Source organism: Mirounga angustirostris, unplaced genomic scaffold, assembly GCF_029215605.1.
Source record: "Mirounga angustirostris isolate CCGP_5_RB_7025 unplaced genomic scaffold, mMirAng1.0.hap1 SCAF_3, whole genome shotgun sequence".
Classification (NCBI taxonomy): domain Eukaryota; kingdom Metazoa; phylum Chordata; class Mammalia; order Carnivora; family Phocidae; genus Mirounga; species Mirounga angustirostris.
The window spans coordinates 73,857,458-73,877,685 of NW_026991711.1; the positions used below are offsets into that span (position 1 = coordinate 73,857,458).

At 43.3% G+C, this 20,228-nt stretch overlaps 1 protein-coding gene across 2 annotated transcripts in view; it reads right to left on the reverse strand.

Moving 5' to 3' along the window:
- Nucleotides 1-9,055: 9,055 nt before the first annotated feature.
- WASF3 (WASP family member 3) overlaps nt 9,056-20,228 on the reverse strand; it is a 124,947-nt gene continuing 113,774 nt past the window's right edge. The window contains exons 7-10 of one of the 2 annotated variants that reach the window (XM_045869224.3): nt 17,879-18,045; nt 16,754-17,020; nt 14,592-14,959; nt 9,777-12,331 (exon numbers count right to left, since the gene is read on the reverse strand). In XM_045869224.3, coding sequence (XP_045725180.1) covers nt 12,174-12,331; nt 14,592-14,959; nt 16,754-17,020; nt 17,879-18,045 — 960 coding nt within the window. In that variant the 3' untranslated portion in view covers nt 9,777-12,173. Of the gene's footprint in view, nt 12,332-14,591; nt 14,960-16,753; nt 17,021-17,878; nt 18,046-20,228 lie in introns of both variants that reach the window. The other variant, XM_045869226.3, reaches the window with a different exon arrangement.

Genomic DNA, 20,228 nt, shown 5'->3' on the forward strand with positions numbered 1-20,228 from the left:
GGCAAGGCCACTTCTAGGCCACTGATGCCCCCCTACAGGGAACCACTTAGGGACCTGCCTGCTCCCATCAGCCCACAGACTGACTACACGTGGGGGAGAGGGAACCTTCCTTATCCGCCTCACTGCCCAGCATGACCAACCACGGCCAGCCCCCACCCAGAGCATCTTTGTAGAATGCATTCATGACCCAGAGAAAATCAATGCAGTGCTTTGCTTTCTTTTATGCCTTTTTTGATGCTCCTGTCCCAACAGGGGCCGGGGTTAGAGTGCCTGCCACTATTTATTGCCTCCGACATCCCAACCACCTGTCAGAAGAAGTACTTTGGTTGGGCCACAGCCATGACCCATAGATATAAACAAGTGAGAAGCTTGGGTAGGTTTGGCCCTGAAGGGACAGCTGCTCTAAAAGGAACATGGAATTGGGCCACCAGATGCTGAACCAACATGGTTGCGGTCTCGAGGTGACCAGGTCATTACTCAGCTCACCTCTGTGTACCCCAGGGGTGCTCATCTGCCACCAAGGCACTGGAGAGATGGACAGCGCCAGACTGCCTTGAGGTGGTCTTTGGGCTCCTAGTAGCCATGCAAGGTCAGGGGCTAAGATGATGTTCCTGAAACTTTGGTGCTCCTAAGAATCACTCCCGGTTCCTGAACAAACTGGATTCCAGGGTCCCAGCTCCAGGTTTGACGCAGTAGGTTTGGGATGGCCCCCAGCAATCTCAATTTTAACATGCATCCCAGGTAACTCTGATGTGGGTGGTGTAGGAACCATCCTGGGAGAACTCAGACTCAGCTGATAAGCGGTAAGGGGACTCTGGTCCGGCTCTCTCCGTGGCAGTCGGACAATTGTATAACCGTTTCTGACAGGGCCCATTCCTCTATTAGCTTTCTTAGGCTTCTGCATCTGCAGTGTTGCCTCAAAACCCTGCGTGGTGGGATCTGGCCAGGCAGGAAATGGAAGCACTGGGGAAAAGGAGAGGATCGGGCTGCAAGCTGCAGCTCAGGGGCAACGGAAGGATGTGACAGTGACAAGATGTGAGGGTCCAACAGCCGCCTCGGGGAAGGAGCCTGGCCTGCGGGAGCGGGCTGCTGGTGGCAGACAACATACAAAAGCAAGTGACCTAGAGCCATTCAGAAACGGGAAGTGGGGGGGGCACGGGGCTGGCTTGAGCCCCGGCAATGCCACGGCTGGGTGCAGTGGGAAACCAGGTCAAACACTGAAGGTCGACCGGAAACAAAGCTGCCGATGAGTGTGGGTGCTCACGGGCGGGGGGCGGGGTGGTAGCGATCGGGGGGGCTCCCAACGGTGAACCGCTGTGTTGGTAGTGACTTACTGTGAATCTCTTTGCCCCAGCCCTCAGTGCATACATTGTTGAGACTCTAGCTTGCAAATCAAATGAATGCCTAGGTCCTTGAAATACTAAAAGACATTTCAAAGGAGCTGAAAGATGACACCCTAACTTAATTATTGAGATGGTAAAGTCCTGATTTCTAAAGGGTACAAGGGACATTTCGAGTCACCATCACCTACGCCACAGAAGGTAACATCTTATCCACGTAAGGGCTAAGTTATATTCACGCTTCCAGGATGTGTAGGCTTACATACTCTCAAATTGCTTGACTTCTATTTAGACTGGTTTTAGGCCAGAACAGCCGAAGCACAACCTAGAATATTAAACGCTTTTAAATGTCACTTCATGGTAAGTACCACTTGGTAGGTTTTAAATTGCTCTCAAAGGGCATATTTTCTTAATTTTTCTTCATGGTAAATCATCTACCAATTCACCACCTCTAACTAATCATGGTGCTATATTTGAAGCCAATTACTCAAATCACAAGTGCACAGGATGCATGCAGTGGGGGATTTAGAAAGATGACATATGCAAATATTCACAACAGAGAGCTATTGTGTTTTGGCAAATAAATGTCCATGTGTCAGCTCTGTGAAGAAAGTATATTTTGAAAGCAAATCTCTTTATCATCTAAGTTCCTGTCAAGGTACGTCTACAAGTTACTCATACCTCCAAATTAAATATGTACGCCTTCTCTAACTCCTGACATGCCTCCCTATTGGTACTGTCATCAGAGAATGCAGAATTAGACCCCAGTACAATGTGCTCTCACAGTGTGAACACTTCTTGGTCTAAAGATAAGAAAATCAGGTGGTGATGATGTCAAGTAGTGGTTTTCAAAGTTTTAGGTAGTGGAACCCCTTTTTTCAAATGAACCAAGGGCAAAAAATAAAAATTATTTTGTCAGCATAGATTTATTCCTAAATTTAAATTTTTTTTACGATTTTATTTATTTATTTGAGAGAGAGAATGAGAGACAGCACAAGAGGGAAGAGGGTCAGAGGGAGAGGGAGACCCCCTGCCAAGCAGGGAGCCTGATGCAGGACTCGATCTCGGGACTCCAGGATCATGACCTGAGCCGAAGGCAGTTGCTTAACCAACTGAGCCACCCAGGTGCCCTTAAACTTAAATTTTTAACACTCAGTGAAAACATCCAAGTTCTAAAAATTTGAACCTGGGGTTAAGGCCAGCAATTGTTAGAGTCTCAGTCTCCACATTATTTAGGTACTGTGTTCTACTTGTAGAGCTTTTTTTTTTTTAAAAAAAAAAGATTTTATTTATTTATTTGACAGAAAGAGACACAGTGAGAGAGGGAACACAAGCAGGGGGAGTGGGAGAGGGAGAAGCAGGCCTCCCACGGAGCAGGGAACCCGATGCGGGGCTTGATCCCAGGACCCTGGGATCACGACCTGAGCCAAAGGCAGACACTTAACGACTGAGCCACCCAGGCGCCCCTACTTGTATAGTTTAAACAAAGGAGATGAAGGTGACAAGTGTTTCATACCACGCCACGTAATCCTTGGACACCACTTAAATAAAGATGTCATGAAGAAAGAGAAATTAAGGAGTCGATCCCATTTACAATTGCACCCAAAACCATAAGATACCTAGGAATAAATCTAACCAAAGAGGTAAAGGATCTGTCCTCAGAAAACTATAAAATACTCATGAAAGAAATTGAGGAAGACACAAAGAAATGGAAAAACGTTCCATGCTCATGGAGTGGAAGAACAAATATTGTGAAGATGTCAATGCTACCTAGAGCACTCTACACATTCAATGCAATCCCCATCAAAATACCATCCACCTTTTTCAAAGAAATGGAACAAATAATCCTAAAATTTGTATGGAACCAGAAAAGACCCCGAATAGCCAGAGGAATGTTGAAAAAGAAAAGCAAAGCTGGTGGCATCACAATTCCGGACTTCCAGCTCTATTACAAAGCTGTCATCATCAAGACAGTATGGTACTGGCACAAAAACAGACACATAGATCAGTGGAACAGAATAGAGGGCCCAGAAATGGACCCTCAACTCTATGGTCAACTCATCTTTGACAAAGCAGGAAAGAATGTCCAATGGAAAAAAGACAGTCTCTTCAACAAATGGACAGACACATGCAGAAGAATGAAACTGGGCCATTTCCTTACACCACACACAAAAATAGACTCCAAATGGTTGAAAGATCTCAATGTGAGACAGGAGTGCATCCAAATCCTAAAGGAGAACACAGGCAGCAACCTCTTTGACCTCAGCCGAAGCAACTTCTTCCTAGAAACATCACCAAAGGCAAGGGAAGCAAGGGCAAAAATGAACTATTGGGACTTCATCAAGATAAAAAGCTTTTGCACAGCAAAAGAAACAGTCAACAAAACCAAAAGACAACCGACAGAATGGGAGAAGATATTTTCAAATGACATGTCAGATAAAGGGCTAGTATCCAAAATCTATAAAGAACTTATCAAACTCAACACCCAAAGAACAAAGGATCCAATCAAGAAATGGGCAGAAGACATGAACAGACATTTTTCCAAAGAAGACATCCAAATGGACAACAGACACATGAAAAAGTGTTCAACATCACGTGGCATCAGAGAAATCCAAATCAAAACCTCAATGAGATACCACCTCACACCAGTCAGAATGGCTAAAATTAACAAGTCAGGAAATGACAGATGTTGGCGGGGATGTGGAGAAAGGGGAACCCTCCTACACTGTTGGTGGGAATGCAAGCTGGTGCAGCCACTCTGGAAAACAGTATGGAGGTTCTTCAAAGAGTTGAAAATAGAGCTACCATATGATCCAGGAATTACACTACTGGGTATTTACCCCAAAGATATAAATGTAGGGATCCGAAGGGGTACATGGACCCCGATGTTTATAGCAGCAATGTCCACAATAGCCGAACTGTGGAAAGAGCCAAGATGTTCATCGACAGATGAATGGATAAAGAAGATGTGGTATATATATACAATGGAATATTATGCAGCCATCAAAAGGAATGAGATCTTGCCATTTGCAATGACGTGGCTGGAACTGGAGGGTATTATGTTGAGCGAAATAAGTCAAACAGAGAAAGACATGTATCATATGACCTCACTGATATGAGGAATTCTTAATCTCAGGAAATAAACAGGGTTGCTGGAGTGGGGGGTGGGGTGGGAGGGATGGGGTGGCTGGGTGATAGACACTGGGGAGGGTATGTGCTATGGTGAGTGCTGTGAATTGTGCAAGACTGTTGAATCACAGATCTGTACCTCTGAAACAAATAATGCAATATATGTTAAGAAAAAAAAGAAAAAGAAGATAGCAAGAGGGGAAGAATGAAGGGGGGGAAATCGGAGGGGGAGACGAACCATGAGAGACGATGGACTCTGGAAAACAAACTGAGGGTTCTAGAGGGGAGGGGGGTGGGAGGATGGGTTAGCCTGGTGATGGGTATTAAAGAGGGCGTGTTCTGCATGGAGCACTGGGTGTTATGCACAAACAATGAATCATGGAACACTACATCAAAAACTAAAGATATAATGTATGGTGATTAACATAACAATAAAAATTATTTAAATAGAAAAAAATTAAAGATGTCATAAGTTTTAATGCAGGGCCCCTGCAAAAAACAAGTTCACCTGGCAGAAAAATTGAAGTGGTCCTCTGTTTATAATTTGGTTTTTAACAACAGTCTGCATTTTTAAATTGCATTTTAAAATATTTAAAAAAATAAATATCACATCAAATATTTATAGAATGAGGCTCCTGAGAATGCAGGACTAGCCCATTCTAGACCAATTCTTTACAGATAACAATTAGTGGACAAAAATACACTTTGCAACTATTGAAGGCACCGGAGAGAAATCAAAATCAGAAGGACACCAGAGGGTTGAGGCTCAGAAGGAAAATCTTCGGGTGCATTTCCTATTTTTTAGTGGCTTTTTGCCTGAGGACAGGCTCCATCCTACGAGGCAGGGCAGCTACACTTCAGTAGAAAACCCATAGATTTGCTGGCTTACCCCACACTCTTACTGGCTTAAAAAATAAAAGGACCAAGGTCAGAGTAACCTAAACAGGTAGAAAGTGACAGAATACTAGAAAGGAGAGCCAGAGAGGAGGATCTGAAAACTCTGTGTAAAACTGCCCAAATCTCTGGTTGAGCTGTAACCAGGTGTAATGCAAAGGCAAACTCAAAGCAACCTGGCTAAGTTAAACAAACTTCTGAGAGTTTTGTTGTTATCCATCGCAGGGCAGGGTGGAGAGAGTTGGGAGCTTAATTCTAGTCATGGCAACTCCCTTAATCACTACTTTTCAGAGGAACATAACAAAATCCAGAGTTTCTAAAGTATTTATAAAGTTTAGGATTTAATCCCACACTACTGGGCATGCACTCAAGAGAAAAGACAATCATTAGACACTGATCCTAAAAAGAGCTACATGTTGGAATTAGCACTCAAGGGTTTTTAAAGAGCTAGTGTAACCACACTGAAAGATGTAAAGGAAAATAAGCTTGTAATAAACAAACAGGTAGGGAATCTCAGCAGAGAAATAAAGCTATATAAAAAAAACAGGCAATTCTACAATGGAAAAAAAAGGTCAGAATAAAAGATTTATTAGATGGGCTTTAGAGTAAATTGTAGGTGATGGAAGAGTCAGTGAACCTGAAGATAAATGAATAAAAATTATCCAATCTGCAGAACAGAGAGAAAAGTAATTTTTAAATCAAAAGAGCTTCAAGAAATTGTGGGCCAACCTCAGAAGGACTAATATATGTGTAACAGGAAGGAGAGGATAGAAAGAAAGGGGCGGAAAATATATTGAAAAAAGTAATGTCCAAATATTTCCCAAATTTCATTTAAGACATAAATTTACAGATTCGAGCTCTGAACCCCAAAAGCAAGATGAATGCAAAGAAAATCATACCGCAGCATGTGGAGCAACATTGTTGATGAGTTTAAACTAATACAGCCACTTTGCCCAAGTCTGTCAATTTCTTTTAAAACTAAACATACACCAACCTATGACTCAGCAATTTCATTCCTGGTTATTTATCTAAGATAGATGAACAGGTATGTCCAGAAAGGAGTTGTATTAAGTCTTACCAAGAGAATGGATAAAACCACTGTGGTATATTCATACAATGGATTCACATAACTACTCTGTGACAAAAAGGAATAAAATATTGATATATGCAATGACATGAATGGATTTCAAAAACATTATGCTAAAAGAAGCCCGGTGTGGCTCAGTTGGTTAAGTGTGTGCCTTCGGCTCAGGTCATGATCTCAGGGTCCTGGAATTGAGTCCTGCATCGGGCTCCCTGCTTAGTGGGGAGTCTACTTCTCTCTCTACCCTTCCCTCCTGCTCAAGATCTCTCTTACGCTCTCTCTCTCAAATAAATAAAATCTTAAAAAAAGTAAAAGGTGTAAAATGGTACTGACTGCTTTATTCCATATATGTGAAGTTCTTCAACAGGCTAAATCAATCTATAGTTTATTTTTTATTTTATTTTTTTCAAGCTATAGTTTAAAAAAAAAAAAACAACCCACAATGGTGTTTGCTACCCCACAGACCGAGACAGAGGAGAGCAGACTCTGAAAGGGAATGAAGCAACATTCTGAGGTCACAGGGATGCTGTCTTGATGGGATTTGCACTATGGGAGTGTACACATTGTTACTACTCATCGGTATATGTAGGATGTTGCATTTTACTTTTTACCTTAGAAGTGTTAAATATTATCTATAAATATTAAACTCTATGATAATGTATACTGAAGTGCACAGAGGTAAGTATACTGCAACTTACTTTGCAATGCATAAAATAAGGTGGATGGATGGATAGATGGATTGATATGGTTCTATGGGTGTTTACTAAACAATGTTCTTGTAGGTTTCAATTTTTTCATAATAAAATGTTGAGGGGAGAGATGTTTACCTAACTCTTGAGGTCTACTGTGGAACAGAAGGACCTTAGTTTGAAACTCAAGAACTAAGAGACCAAGCTTGGAGCCCCAAGCAATGCGAGTGATGGTCTGTTACCCCATTTCTAACACTAGGGAGCTGGACTAGCTGGACACTGAGGTGCCTTCTAAATATACCAATAGTCTAAGGCCCAAGGCTGTCAAGATCAATGAATAGCCATCAGGCTGCAAACAGGAAGAAATCTTCTGTACATTTGTAGCTGCAGCTTTGGTGGTGTTTGTTGGCTCAAAAACTCCCTCAATTCTGAGTGCTGGGCATGGGAAGGTGTCTACCATTTTTGTATATGGTCTCATGATGTTCCTCTTCCTCCCACTTCTTCCATTTCACTAATACTTCATTCCCCTTATTATGCCATACTGTCTTTCCCACCATAGGGGGTGCAAATGCTGTCCTGCTCTTGAGAAACTCTTTTCCCTTCCCTCAACCCCTAGCTCTTGTTCATTCTTAGACCTCAGCTTCCCTTGGCCCACAGACTAGATTGGGCACTCCTCACACCACCCCTTTAAGTATATGTAAAATTATCTAAAATTATTTGACAATATTTAATGTTTGTTTTTCTCTTTAGACAAGAAGCTCCGTAAGGACAGAGACTTAGCCTCCATCTTCCCCAAATGAGTTGCAGACACTGCTAAGTGTCAGGCACTGTTCTAGGTGCTCTACACCTATTACTGCATTCAAGCTCTTCTTAGGCCTTCCAATATTTATTGATCAAGAAGCCTCCCCCTCTGCCCTACAAAAAACAACCACTCAATAAATATTTACCGACACCTATCAAGTGTCAGGCACTGTGCTTGGTAAACAGCATATAAGAGTAAATAAGAGGCCCCATGCCTGCCTCACTAAGTTCAGTCTTGTAGGAAATACACCAAAAGAAAGTGGGATCCATTCATCAAATGACAAGTATATAATAAGGGGGAAATACAGGTTATGGGGTAAAATATTTCATTTTTTTTTTAAAGTTGCACACAATTCATTTTTGGTAAAAAAGTAACTCTGACATCCATCCATTCACCTAGTCATTCAACAAGGGGCTGCTCACTGTCTAGCAGATTGGCCATGTGCTCTCTGGATACAAAGATGCAGACGGTATTCACGGAACACGCCGTCTGGAGGGGAGGCTGTGGGGAGACCCAGCTAGAACCCTGGGAAACGCGTGTTGTGGGAAGTGGACACGGCAGGCACGGGTAACTCAGAGGCAGCTGTTCTGGAAGCTCATTCCAGCCGGCTTTCCCAAACATGGCCACACTTACCTCCCCGACTCAGTTCCCATTGTCCCTCAGGAGCACGGCTCCCCCCAGAGTGAATTCGATGTCAACCAAGGCCCTTGACCGGCAAGTTAACTTCATGCTAGTTTGCTCATATATGAAATAGAGAGAATGCCCATTTTAAAGGGTTATCGTAAGGACTGAATGAAAGCATCCCATAAGCAATAAATGGTACAGAGTATTCATCACTATTACTGAGACTAGATGTGGCCAAGACGCCTCATCTGAGCATGTGGCTTCCTGCTCCCAGAAAGGCTTTTTCTAATTATGCCAGTGCTTCCCAAGTCACTCCCAGAATCCAATCTAAACTCTTGGATATGCAAAACTTATGCAGAAATTTAAATGGAAATCAGAGTGGTATCTTTTGCTATCTCATAATGAAAATGCTAATTAAAAACTCCACCCAACCCCCAACTTCTCCCCTCCAAAAAAGGTTAAACATACAACACCGTTATCAATGAGCAAAACCTTTTAGGGTTAAAAGTGTAATTTTATTTAGATGTTACTTGTACATAATCTATAGTAAGATATACAAACAGATAAAAATTGTTTAACAGGAGGTGTGTTTTTTGTTTTTTAATACCACTTTAAATTCAATTTACAACAGCATTGGTAATACTGCAAGGTGACAGATACTCTGATTTATAAAACAAAAATTACTTGCTACTCTGGCTGATACATTCCCACTAGTCTTTAATGGATTAAAATGTATCATGTATTCCAGTTGCAAATTATTACAAAACTTTCACAACCTAGCCACTTGGTGTTCAGAAAAGATTTTGATATTCTAAAATTTACTGAAATGAAAATGTTAATTTTCTAACCATATACTTTCACTAAAGAAAAACATAAGTGTACCAAATCTCATGGTTTGGGGTTAACAATGGAAAACCAACCACGTTATGTTTGTGTAAGCTAATGTGTGGTACCGAGTAAACTTCTCATCCCCTTGCCTAATCTATGATGTGAGAAAAAAGCTTGTAAGAAATTAATCTAAAATACACATGGGGGGGAAAAAACTGAGGGCAGTTTAAAATAACCTTACAATGTTATAACTACTACTTTAAAATGTAAAATCCATAGATATGAAATATGCTTTTAAATGTTTTTCTCCATTCATTTTGGTAAATAGTTCTTGAAAATGAAAACCGAAAATGCAAAATATTCACTTTTTCCTTTTCATGTAATAGCACATTAGAAAAAGTCTGGATTTAATTTTAGAATAAATCAGATTTGCTGAGAAAAATACTGCAAAAATCATCTAAATTGAATTTTAGTCATTTTCCATTCTTTTAAAGGCTACGCAACACATTAGGGCAAAAGGTTTTCACTAGTCGGAAAATCAAGTCGAAAATAACTTGTTGATTAAACCACAGGAAGACAACTAATAATTAATAGGCTTATGAATATTTATGAATAAAGTGCCAGTAATTTTATTGTAATAAGATATAAATAGAAGAAATCCTGACATGGATAGTAGCTTTATGTGTTCTCTTCATCCTGAGAACAGAAGGGACATAAAAAACAAAAGAAGCGTTACCAAATTTAAGTTCTAGAATTATACAAGTAATTCCTAACTGAAAAGGAACAATAAAAACAAAATACTGTAATAAAGATAAAATCAGACTACAAATGGTAAAAGTCCCAAGAATAATGCCAACACAGTAGGACTTTATGCTGGAAAAAAAAGGGGGGGGGAGAAATCAAAGAAAGAGATGTAAAAGTCCATTAATAACTACCACTTATATTCAATAAAAGTATGGTGACTAGCTCCAAGAAACAAAAACTCAAGAAGCATGTGTCCAAACAGCTAGTACAGCTGAAAAGACTCAGGTAACCTGATACAGGAAGCCATGGTCTCGGGAAGGGGACGCAGACATTAGGCTTTTCAGAGTTTCAAAATCTACATGACTAAAACCCAATGATGACTGCCCACAAGCCGAATCAATGTCCACTTGGGGACACACGGACGTGGTTTGGGGGCGCCGCTGAAGTCTTCAGGAGGACTCATTAACAAAAATCCATTGGTCATGGTCCTGTTTAGATGACTACCATGAACCAGGCAAGTCTGTTTTGAGCTAAAGACTCCATCATGACAGAGAGTCACAAATAACTGCCATCCGTTTGAAGGGCTGTATGTAGGTAAGAATCCGTAGTAAGTGAAGTGTTTTAGTATATTTGTGAAGTTGTATCTATAATCGAAGCCTGGGGGCATTTCTTGATTCTGAACAAGCAGTTACCCTTCACCCAAGATTACAAGAGCAAAGCTGCCATCCTATCTTCCAGTGCTCTGCTCTCACCATGATAATAAACCCCGGGGGTCTCTCGAATGGCCATGTGGGAAGAACAGCGGTTAGGGCTAAGGTGAAAGGAAAGTGATCTGGAACAGCTACACGTCTAATCTAATCTGAGGTACTTTTTAAAATTTAATGTGCTGAGGACAACATGAGAAAAGAGAACCGTGTGCTTCTAGGAGTAGGGCCAAGGCCCTACTTGGGTGATGGATCCCTAATCTGGCCACAGCACCAGGAAAAGCGAATAGCTGTCAGCATCTACTTTCACCTAAAATCTAAGCCTTAAAATCCAGACCAAGTGGAGCGAGGTGCCATGGGAAGCACTCTCTGGAGCACACGGGGAGCCAGGAACTACACCGGCTTCACTTAGGACACGGCTCCGGGGAAGGCCGGGCTGCGGCGCGGGGGGGGGGTTCCTCTGCACCGAGCGGACCCCGCCCGCCGCGTCCGTGTGGCCGGCTGGCCCCGGGCTCTAGGGGCTGCCAGGTGTTCCCAGTGTCAGCCCCGATCCCTCCCCCCGCCGCCGAGGAAAAAGAACCCTGTTCATTTTCATGACCGCACAGCGGCTGGAAGCTCTTAGCACAAATCATCAACAAGCACCGACCAAGTGAGTGCCCGCAGGGAATCCTGCCTGGAAAGGGCCCTTCCAATGTCACATTTCACAAGAGCCTGCAAAGGAAGCCAAATCATCTCACAGGGCGTTCGATTCACACAGAGGCGACCGAACCAAGAAACGGAAAGCAGCGACGCTGGATTCTCCTCGCTACATCTTTCCCTCTGGAACCAACTTCTTCGGAAACACATTTGAAACAAACAAAAAAGGGTGCAACGGTCCACTTACTGATTGGAAGACATCACTCTGACACACGTTCGTTAATCTTGCAAAGACCTAACACCAGGCAGCTTCACAAACACACAGCAAGTCTGCAGAATTATAGCGATCAAGAAGAGGAAATCCAAACCGCACGAAGTACTTCCATGGCCAAGAAAAAGTAAGCAAGAGGCTGTTTTCAGGACAATGCGATAGTTACAGCGTATTTCCTCATGTGCAGCACAATTTGCTATGTTTAGTGGCACTTAAGTATTACACAGTAAATACTGAAAAAACCCAGAAGTTTTGGATGTGCAAAAGCAATATCACATTATTAATACAAAAGTTGCTAAGCTACAGGATTATAATACCACTATGTGGGTGTTGAGACCACTTAAAATTTTCAAGACATTTCCGACGCAGGGCCTCCGCTGGCCGCCGGGGTCGGCCGCGCACCGCCCCCGCTGCGCATGCGCGCCGCCTCAGTCGGACCAGTCGTTCTCGTCGAACTCCGAGTCGTCGTCAGAATCGCTGTACTCCACGGCGATGCGTCTGGACAGGATCGTGGCCACGTCGTTCCCGACTGGCTCGCGCTTGGCCTCTTGCTCGCGCTGTTCTTGCACCTTTTTCAACTGAATCCCTGGGGACACAACCCGGAGAGGAGAATTAAATCCCTCTGCTTGCTCCAAATTAAGGAAAACAAACTAATAAGTCTATTTACCTTCTCCCACCCTGCTGACACCAAAGGTAAAAAGTTTTGGAAACCTGAGATGAGAAAAGCTTGGGAAATGGAAGGTTTGTGACCAAAAAAACAAAAAACAAAAAACCCCACACATACTCAAAGTTGTAACACTGTTTATAGTAATGTGTTGAAATAAAAAAAAACTTAGAATTCCAGTGCACATGATCATGAAAGAAAATTCTGGAGCTGCACCTTCCATTAAGCTAGCTACAAGTGGCTAATTAAAGGTAAATTTATTGTGCCTAGTGGCTACCATATTGGACCATACAAACATGGAACACTTCTATCGTGAACATTTCCTGGACATTGCTATAATCCAAAGGCTTGGAAAGCAGCATTTTACGCTAATAGCTTTTGGCTAGTTCAGGGAGGTAACGGAGATCTTTGTTTCATCAACTATTGCTAAAAATTAATACAAAATACAATGGTCTACCTTCTTATTAAGTAACAGTGGGTAACAAAGATGATTTAAAGTTAATTCTTTAATTTTTTCTATAGAGTCCCTGTAAGACTAGTAGAAAAATGGGGCGCCTGGGTGGTACAGTCGGTTAAGCATCCAACTTGATTTCAGCTCAGGTCATGATCTCAGGGTTCCATGAGTTGGGCTCCATGCTGGACATAGAGCCTGTTTAAGACTCCTTCTCTCCCTCTCCTGCTGACCCTCCCCCCACAAAAGAAAGACTAGTAGAAAAACATCCCCATAAAACCTAAACCCAGATTCCCCAACTGGTAACATTTGACCACTTCGTTTTAGCAACCTTTCTCTATCATCCTTGCTAATACACACACACTTTTTTCTGGACCACCCGAGAATAAATTGCATATAATGTTCCTTTGCTGCTAAAATACTTCATGTGTAATTCCTAAAAAACAATGATCAAAATCAGACTACTAGCACAGATACAATGCTATCATCTATTCTACAAATTTTATTTAAATTTTGCCAGTAGACTTAACAGCAGCAGAAAGTTTTCCACCAGGCCTAGGATCCAACATGGGAACACCCATTACATTGGTTGTCATCTTTCATTAATGTCCCTTAATCTGGGCAGTTCTTCAGTCTTTGTGTTTTCTGACCTTGACATTTTTGAAGAACACAGGCAGCTCCTTTGTCGATTGTCCCTTGATGTGGGCTTCCTGTTTCCTCATGATTAGATCCTGATTATGTGATCACTCTTATTGGAAGGGGCTCACAGGTATCCAAAAACAAAAACACTGTCCTACTATGACCCTAAATTTATCAATGAGGTTGCAGAGCTCTGGGACTTCTTTTCTTGACAAAATCAAAGTGTGTCAATGATGCTGAAGACCTACGAGAAGGCTGGGCTTGTGTGCCACACTCAGGTCTGATTTGTGGGCACTCAAGCAAAAAGCAGAGGCAGTAATGTCCCAGCCATCCTGGGAAGGACATCAGTGATGCCTTTCTCAATCCCTTCCAGATGGAAACAATGAGCCTGTGACCAAGAGATGGTGCAACTCCCCACTGAATGAGGAGCTCCTAGGACATCCGCACACCCTGTGAGTGACCCTCAACCGGCCTGGGCTGTGGCCTGGGGCTGAGAATAAATGGGGTGGAACAGATGGTTAGTGTGTGGCGCTGAGGGGATGCCAAAACGGGTGAGCGTCTGGGCTCCTCCATCCTGATTTGACCAGAGAGGCTCTATTTCTGTATGTCTCATGTTCTGGGGTTCAGTGTAGGACTTTTATTCGACAAAAGAATCTTGCTGCTAAATAAATGTTGAAAAACTTACTGGCTTAGCACATCAAGCTAAAAATATGGAAAGTCTAGGATGTAGCTCAGCTTTTTAAAAATAACTCAATCACTGATACGAGCTCACTTTCTTTCATTTATACATTTACCCTTAGAGTAGATGCAGAGAAAAGATCCAATTAATCAATGATCATTTTTATTATCTATTTCTAGTCAAGTACAGCTTTCCTGAATTCTCTCAATACTCTATTATTGTATATTTATCTTGCACTGGCAAAAACAGGTCTCCTGTTAAAAAAACAAAATCAAACAAGTGTCCTTTAACCCTATTCTAAAAAACAGTTCAGTGGAAAGAGTAGTCATTTGAAGACGACTAGGCTGCAGCTGATTAGAGCCATAAAGAAGTCTCTTTCTAAAAGGAACACTGTGTTTGAGATGCTCACTTACCCATTCGAATGGCAGCGAGAAGATCACTTCGAGCATCACTTATGGGTGGCTGTGCCGTCTCTTGGCGCTTTGCCTCAGCTGCAGGGGGGCCATGCATTGGGGAGGACGAGCGAGAAGAGCCTGCGCCAGGGGGGCCTGGCGGAGGAGGCGGTGGGCCCGGAGGCGGCGGGGCTGTGACCACGAGCCCAGCGGTGGGAGGGTGAGGAGGAGCCGGGTAGGAGGAGCCAGCGGAGGCAGGGAAGGGGGGCTGCATGGGGATCTGGAGGGGGCTGACGAAAGCAGTTTGTGCTGAAGGAATCATGGGGGGTGGTGGAGGAGGAGGAGGTCCTGAGGGGTTGTAATACTCAATTATCTGTGCTGGCAGCATCCTAATAAAGAGATGAAATACACAGAGTCACTAAAACAGCAACAGAGTCCCATCCTCTGAGAGTCGAACATGGCTAATTCAGGGGCCTCCCCCAAACACAATATATATTGTCCTCTGAACTTAGAACACTGCAGGATGCAAATATCCACACTTTGGGTCAGTCGTTCTTACAGGTCTACATTATTCACTCTGATGAAATTCATCTACTCAAATGAACCAGAAAGAAAACCACTCAAAAAGTAACTTTTGGGGCACCTGGGTAGCTCAGTTGGTTAAGCGTCCCACTCTTGATTTTGGCTCAGGTCATGATCTCAAGGTCCTGAGATCAAGCCCCCACGCGGGGCTCTGTGCTCAGCGTGGAGTCTGCTTAGGATTCTCTCTCCTCCCTCTCACCTCCTGCTTGGGCTGTCTCTCTCTCTCTCTCAAATAAATCTTTTTAAAAAAGTAACTTTCTGTGGGCACCTGGGTGGCTCAGTTGGTTAAGCGACTGCCTTCAGCTCAGGTCATGATCCCAGGGTCCTGGGATCGAGTCCCACATCGGGCTCCCGGCTCAGCAGGGAGCCTACTTCTCCCTCTGACCCTCTCCTCTCTCATGCTGTTTCTCTCTCTCTCGCTCGCTCTCTAATAAATAAATAAATAAAATCTTTTTAAAAAAAAAGTAACTTTCTGTGGAAGGCTAGAATAAAACAGTTGACTGCAAAGGTTATGAAGAGCAATTCAAATCTATCCTTCATAATGGGCATCTCAAAGGTGGGTGGCTCACAAACTTGTCTTAAAAGGGTTCTGTGGTCAGTCAGATTTGGAAAATTCTGTATTTTGTATCTCATCCCCATGGAAATTCCTCAAGTCCACAGTGGCCATTAGAATATCAAAATCTTTGAAAAGTCCTACACCTAAGAAGTCCACTGAATCCTACTTAGCAAAGGGTTTTCCAAACCAACTGGACAAGTGGACCACAGACCCTCTCTTTGCCAGACCTTTAGTTAGAGCCTTGAATACACTCTGGGGACCCTTAAAGAGAAGCAATGGAAGAGAATCTCTGAAAGTGGAGGGAAGTACACTTAGAAGGTGATAGACGCTGCTGTGGACTGAAGAACACACACGCTAATGGAAGCACACATTCAACTTTCCCGGGCACTGTCTCTGAGAGGCTAACTCTTTAAAGATTATGGTTAAGCCAGAAAAGAGATGACAAAAGACAGCCTATCAAAATAAAGGTGGGTGCTTACATTAATAAACACTTGAGCATGAGGGTCTTTCTTTAGGAGGTGTTTAGATTTTACCCAAGTGACAGAAAATAAAAGGACCTGGGGGTAGAAGGGCGTCTGGGCACCAAGAGATCAAGAAAGGGAACTATATGGTCAAGTACAAGCAGGGGCTCAAGGGGTGGCTGCCCTGGATAGGTTTCTCACTTGTGATAGGAACTCTCAGTGGTTCACCCAGAACACACACAGAGACTTGAGAGTTTGGGACAGGTTCACAAAATCAGCGTTTCATCCTTTCTCAATGCCTTGGCTTAGCAATGCATTCAAACACACCTAAAAGTACGTATGAAGGGAGTTTGTATACATGAATACAGACACAAACCTGAGATCCGTCTGTAATAAAAAGGGGAACAGCGTGACACTGAATATTTTAACACCGAACTGGTCATAACTGGTAGTATCTACATCCAGTCATCCTTGGCCACATCTGGCCCCTAAGGTATGATTATTCAGTTAATATTTTTAGACCACATATAGCAAACCCCCAACATGAAAGCAAGCAGAGGTAGAAGACAGGAGTCCTGGGTTACCCGTAGTCTGCTGGCGCCATGGGTGCAGAGGCCTGGGACCCCTCTGCGGCCTGCGGTGGGGGTGGCGGCGGCGGCTGCTGGGGTCTGTTTAGGGCCATGTGCCTCGCCGAGGCAGAGGGGGGTCGGTACTCATGCTCGGGGGCCTGGGTTGCTGGCCCGTGTGGTGGCGCGTCCCCGGCTGCGTAAGAAGGGGTCACAGGCTGCAGGTGCAGAGAATGGTTGGGAGTCGCCGGGTAAGAGTAATCTGTGACATCCGATGCATGTGACCTGATGTTCAGGAAAGAGGGGTGGGAGAAACTGAAATTCAGTTAAAAAGATTCCCCTCCAGCAGGCATAAGCATATTATGTGAATAATAACTTTGCCCATGTACAGAAATCACACACTGCTTTTCTTTACTACGGACTAGGTCCAGCCCCGTGAGAGTTTCCAAGCAACAACATAATGACTACTTTAGCAGCAAAAGCCCCAGCGTTACATGGCTTCAGAGTCACAATGTTGAAGGGACTCAGACAGATCGGCAAGCAGGAAACAGCAGAGCCCCGTTTCCGCAATATTTCAGTGCGCTTTTTTTCTAAGAGAGAAGGCTACAAGACAAATTCCATTTAATTAGAAAACAGCACCTAAGACAGAGGATTTCAGTGGCAATGGAACTGACAGCATATAATTAGAAATTATAAAATGGCAGGTGAACTGGTAAATATGAACAGTAAGAAGAGCAGAAGAAATCAAGAATGCAATTCAGCGGGTTGGAGTTTTCTTAAACAGAAGGACAGTATTTAGCCAAAAGAGAAAGAACATGGTGCAGTAAGGGAAGGGCTTCTTTTCTTTGACGGCGGAGCATGAAACTCTGGAAGGAATGGAGATGTGGTATTAGATGAGCAGAGCCTGGAAAGATGCGGGTGCCGGGATGCCAGTGGGGGGCACCCCTGGAGGGAGCGTGGCCTCGTGAGGGTGGCGGCCACACAGGCCACAGGCATTAGTAAGGACAGCGGCGCATCCCCGGCCCAGGCTACAGGCCAGCTCCGGGACGCATGGGATCAGAAGAGGGGCTGCGCGACCTGTCAGGGCAGCCAAAGCAGGGCAGGCAAGCTGAGGCCGGGGTCCGGGAGAGCAACGTGACGAACCCTCTGGGCACCGTGTCCTCAGTAGCGCCCCCTGCCTGCGCCAGCTCCTTGGCGTCACTCATGAACTCAATGCCCATTTTCCTTCTCTCCCACTCCTCTCTTCTTGTCCTTACTCTTCTCACATGTATTTGCTGGCTTCTGTGAGGGGTCAGCTTGTGTCTCTCTCTCTGGAGGAAACAGGCAAACACACATTGGGGATGTAGAGGGCGGGGCGGGGAAGACACCACCCGAGTTTCTATCTTTGAAACTCAGACAGTAGCTTCCCTAACTGGAGCATCACACAGCAGAGAAAACCATCCTAAATGACAAGAGGCTGCTTTTTTTTTTGCTTTGTTTCTTCCCTGATTGAAGTATAATAATAATTGGCAACTCACTTTTTTCCTTCCTCAATTGCAGCATAAATTCTAGATTACGGTGTGCATAGGAGTATGTCTTTTGAACAATGCAAACTACGCAAGGGAGTTAAAAATATTTAAAATTTAAAAAATTTTAATGGGAGAAGAACCTGACCTGGCTTTAGATTTAGCACATTTTAAAAACATAAATACCTAAAACTCTAGAGTCACTGGTGACGTGTGCTTGGCTCTGTGTGTGGGCCTATGTCACAGATGGTGTGTACAACTTTCTCAAGGAAACAAAGTTATCTAGTAAAATACAGAGTGCTTCTGATGAGAAGAGGAGCCAGAAATTGTAAACACTGTGGCATGATTCAGAGTGCTACCTTCATAAAGTGGCTTTGTGACAGAGCCCCAACGGAGCCCAGAGACAGGGGAAGACCAGATGGAGGAGGGAGTAAGGAGCAGGCAGTGAGCATCGGAGGACCAGAACTGCAGCTGGAGAGTTCCAGAGGGCAGGGCTCTGGGGAAGGGTGGGTTCGAGAGGGGCTCCTCGGTGAGGGGGGCACCAGCAGGCTGAAGGAGAGGTGGAGAGTTGGGGGCCTGCTGGGCGACAGAGACCCCCACAGGAAGTTAGCAATCAGCCACAGAAGATGCTGTACCAACATGGAGATGAGTGGGATGATGCTGAGGCGTCATGATCGGCACTAATTATCTGTCACAGAAAAGAATTGGTAAGAGTGAAGACCACGTGGAAAAAGGAGGAAGGAAGTGTAGGCAGTGGAGACTCAGTGGGAGAATCAAAAGACTCCCCTGGGGTCTTGGGGGTGGACAGGTGGGCAGTCGGACAGCTGTAGCACGGGGCACAGGAAAGGAGGACATGAGTACAAGGACACTGGGCTGGAGGTCTCACACCGCCTGATAATGGCGAGAGAGGGCAGTAGGGAAGCATGTCCATTCTCATCCTAAATTTACGCTTACAATCAAACCATTCCTGATCTACAAAGAAAGCAAAATTTTATGGTTAGTTTACATGGATTGGGTTAAAACAGATTACTTACATGAACAGATCATACATATGCCATGAAATCTGATATTTAAATTTAACTGTTGTCCCCCATACATCCGTTAAAAACCATGTTTCTAAGTAACGCTTAAAACATAAATAAGAAAACAGAGCATGACTTCAATTTTGTAAAAGAAAAACATATATACGTATAGAAAAACGACCAAAGAAATACGCTAAAATGCAAACCAGTGGTTTCTCTGGATGATAGGATTATGGATAAGATTTTAATTTTTCTCTGTCATTTCCAAATATAAGAAGTTCATCTTATTTTATAATAAGAAAAAAGTGATATATTTCAGTAAAATAAAAAATAAAAGATTCTAAATTAAGGGATAGGATCCAAGTACAATGATGAATTTTAATCTATTATCTGGTACACGCAGATAGTAAGAGGCCACAGGAAATAGGATTTACGTTCTGAAAAATAAGAGAAATGAATATCTATCTAAACAACATAAATACAAAGGCAAAATACTAAATAATCTCAGTAATCATCAATTTTATACCCAACATGGAAAAACTGAATCTCAGATGCTAGAATAAATAGCAATCATTCAACTGTGGGATTAAAAAAAATCATTTTTCCATCTGTACCTACTTAAATAAGAATATATATGGAGTATTATAAAATAAAGTGTAAGTTTTACATGAGTAAATAATCACAAATTAGTTGGGGGGGAAAAAAAACAACAAAAAACACCCTGGGGGCTATCTATCATATTCAAGTACCCCTCCTCACCCCAAGACCTGTGAGCAAACCTGAATCATCATTATTATTTTCTATGGAAATGGAAAGACATAGAGATTCACACTTGACGTGAATGCTCAGTTACAGCTCCAATAATTCCCTAGTACTGAACAGGTTAACAGCTTGTACAGAAAAACTGCCTAGAACTTGCCTCCTAGCATAGCCAACCAATGACTGACAGCCCTTCTGGGGTAGGGA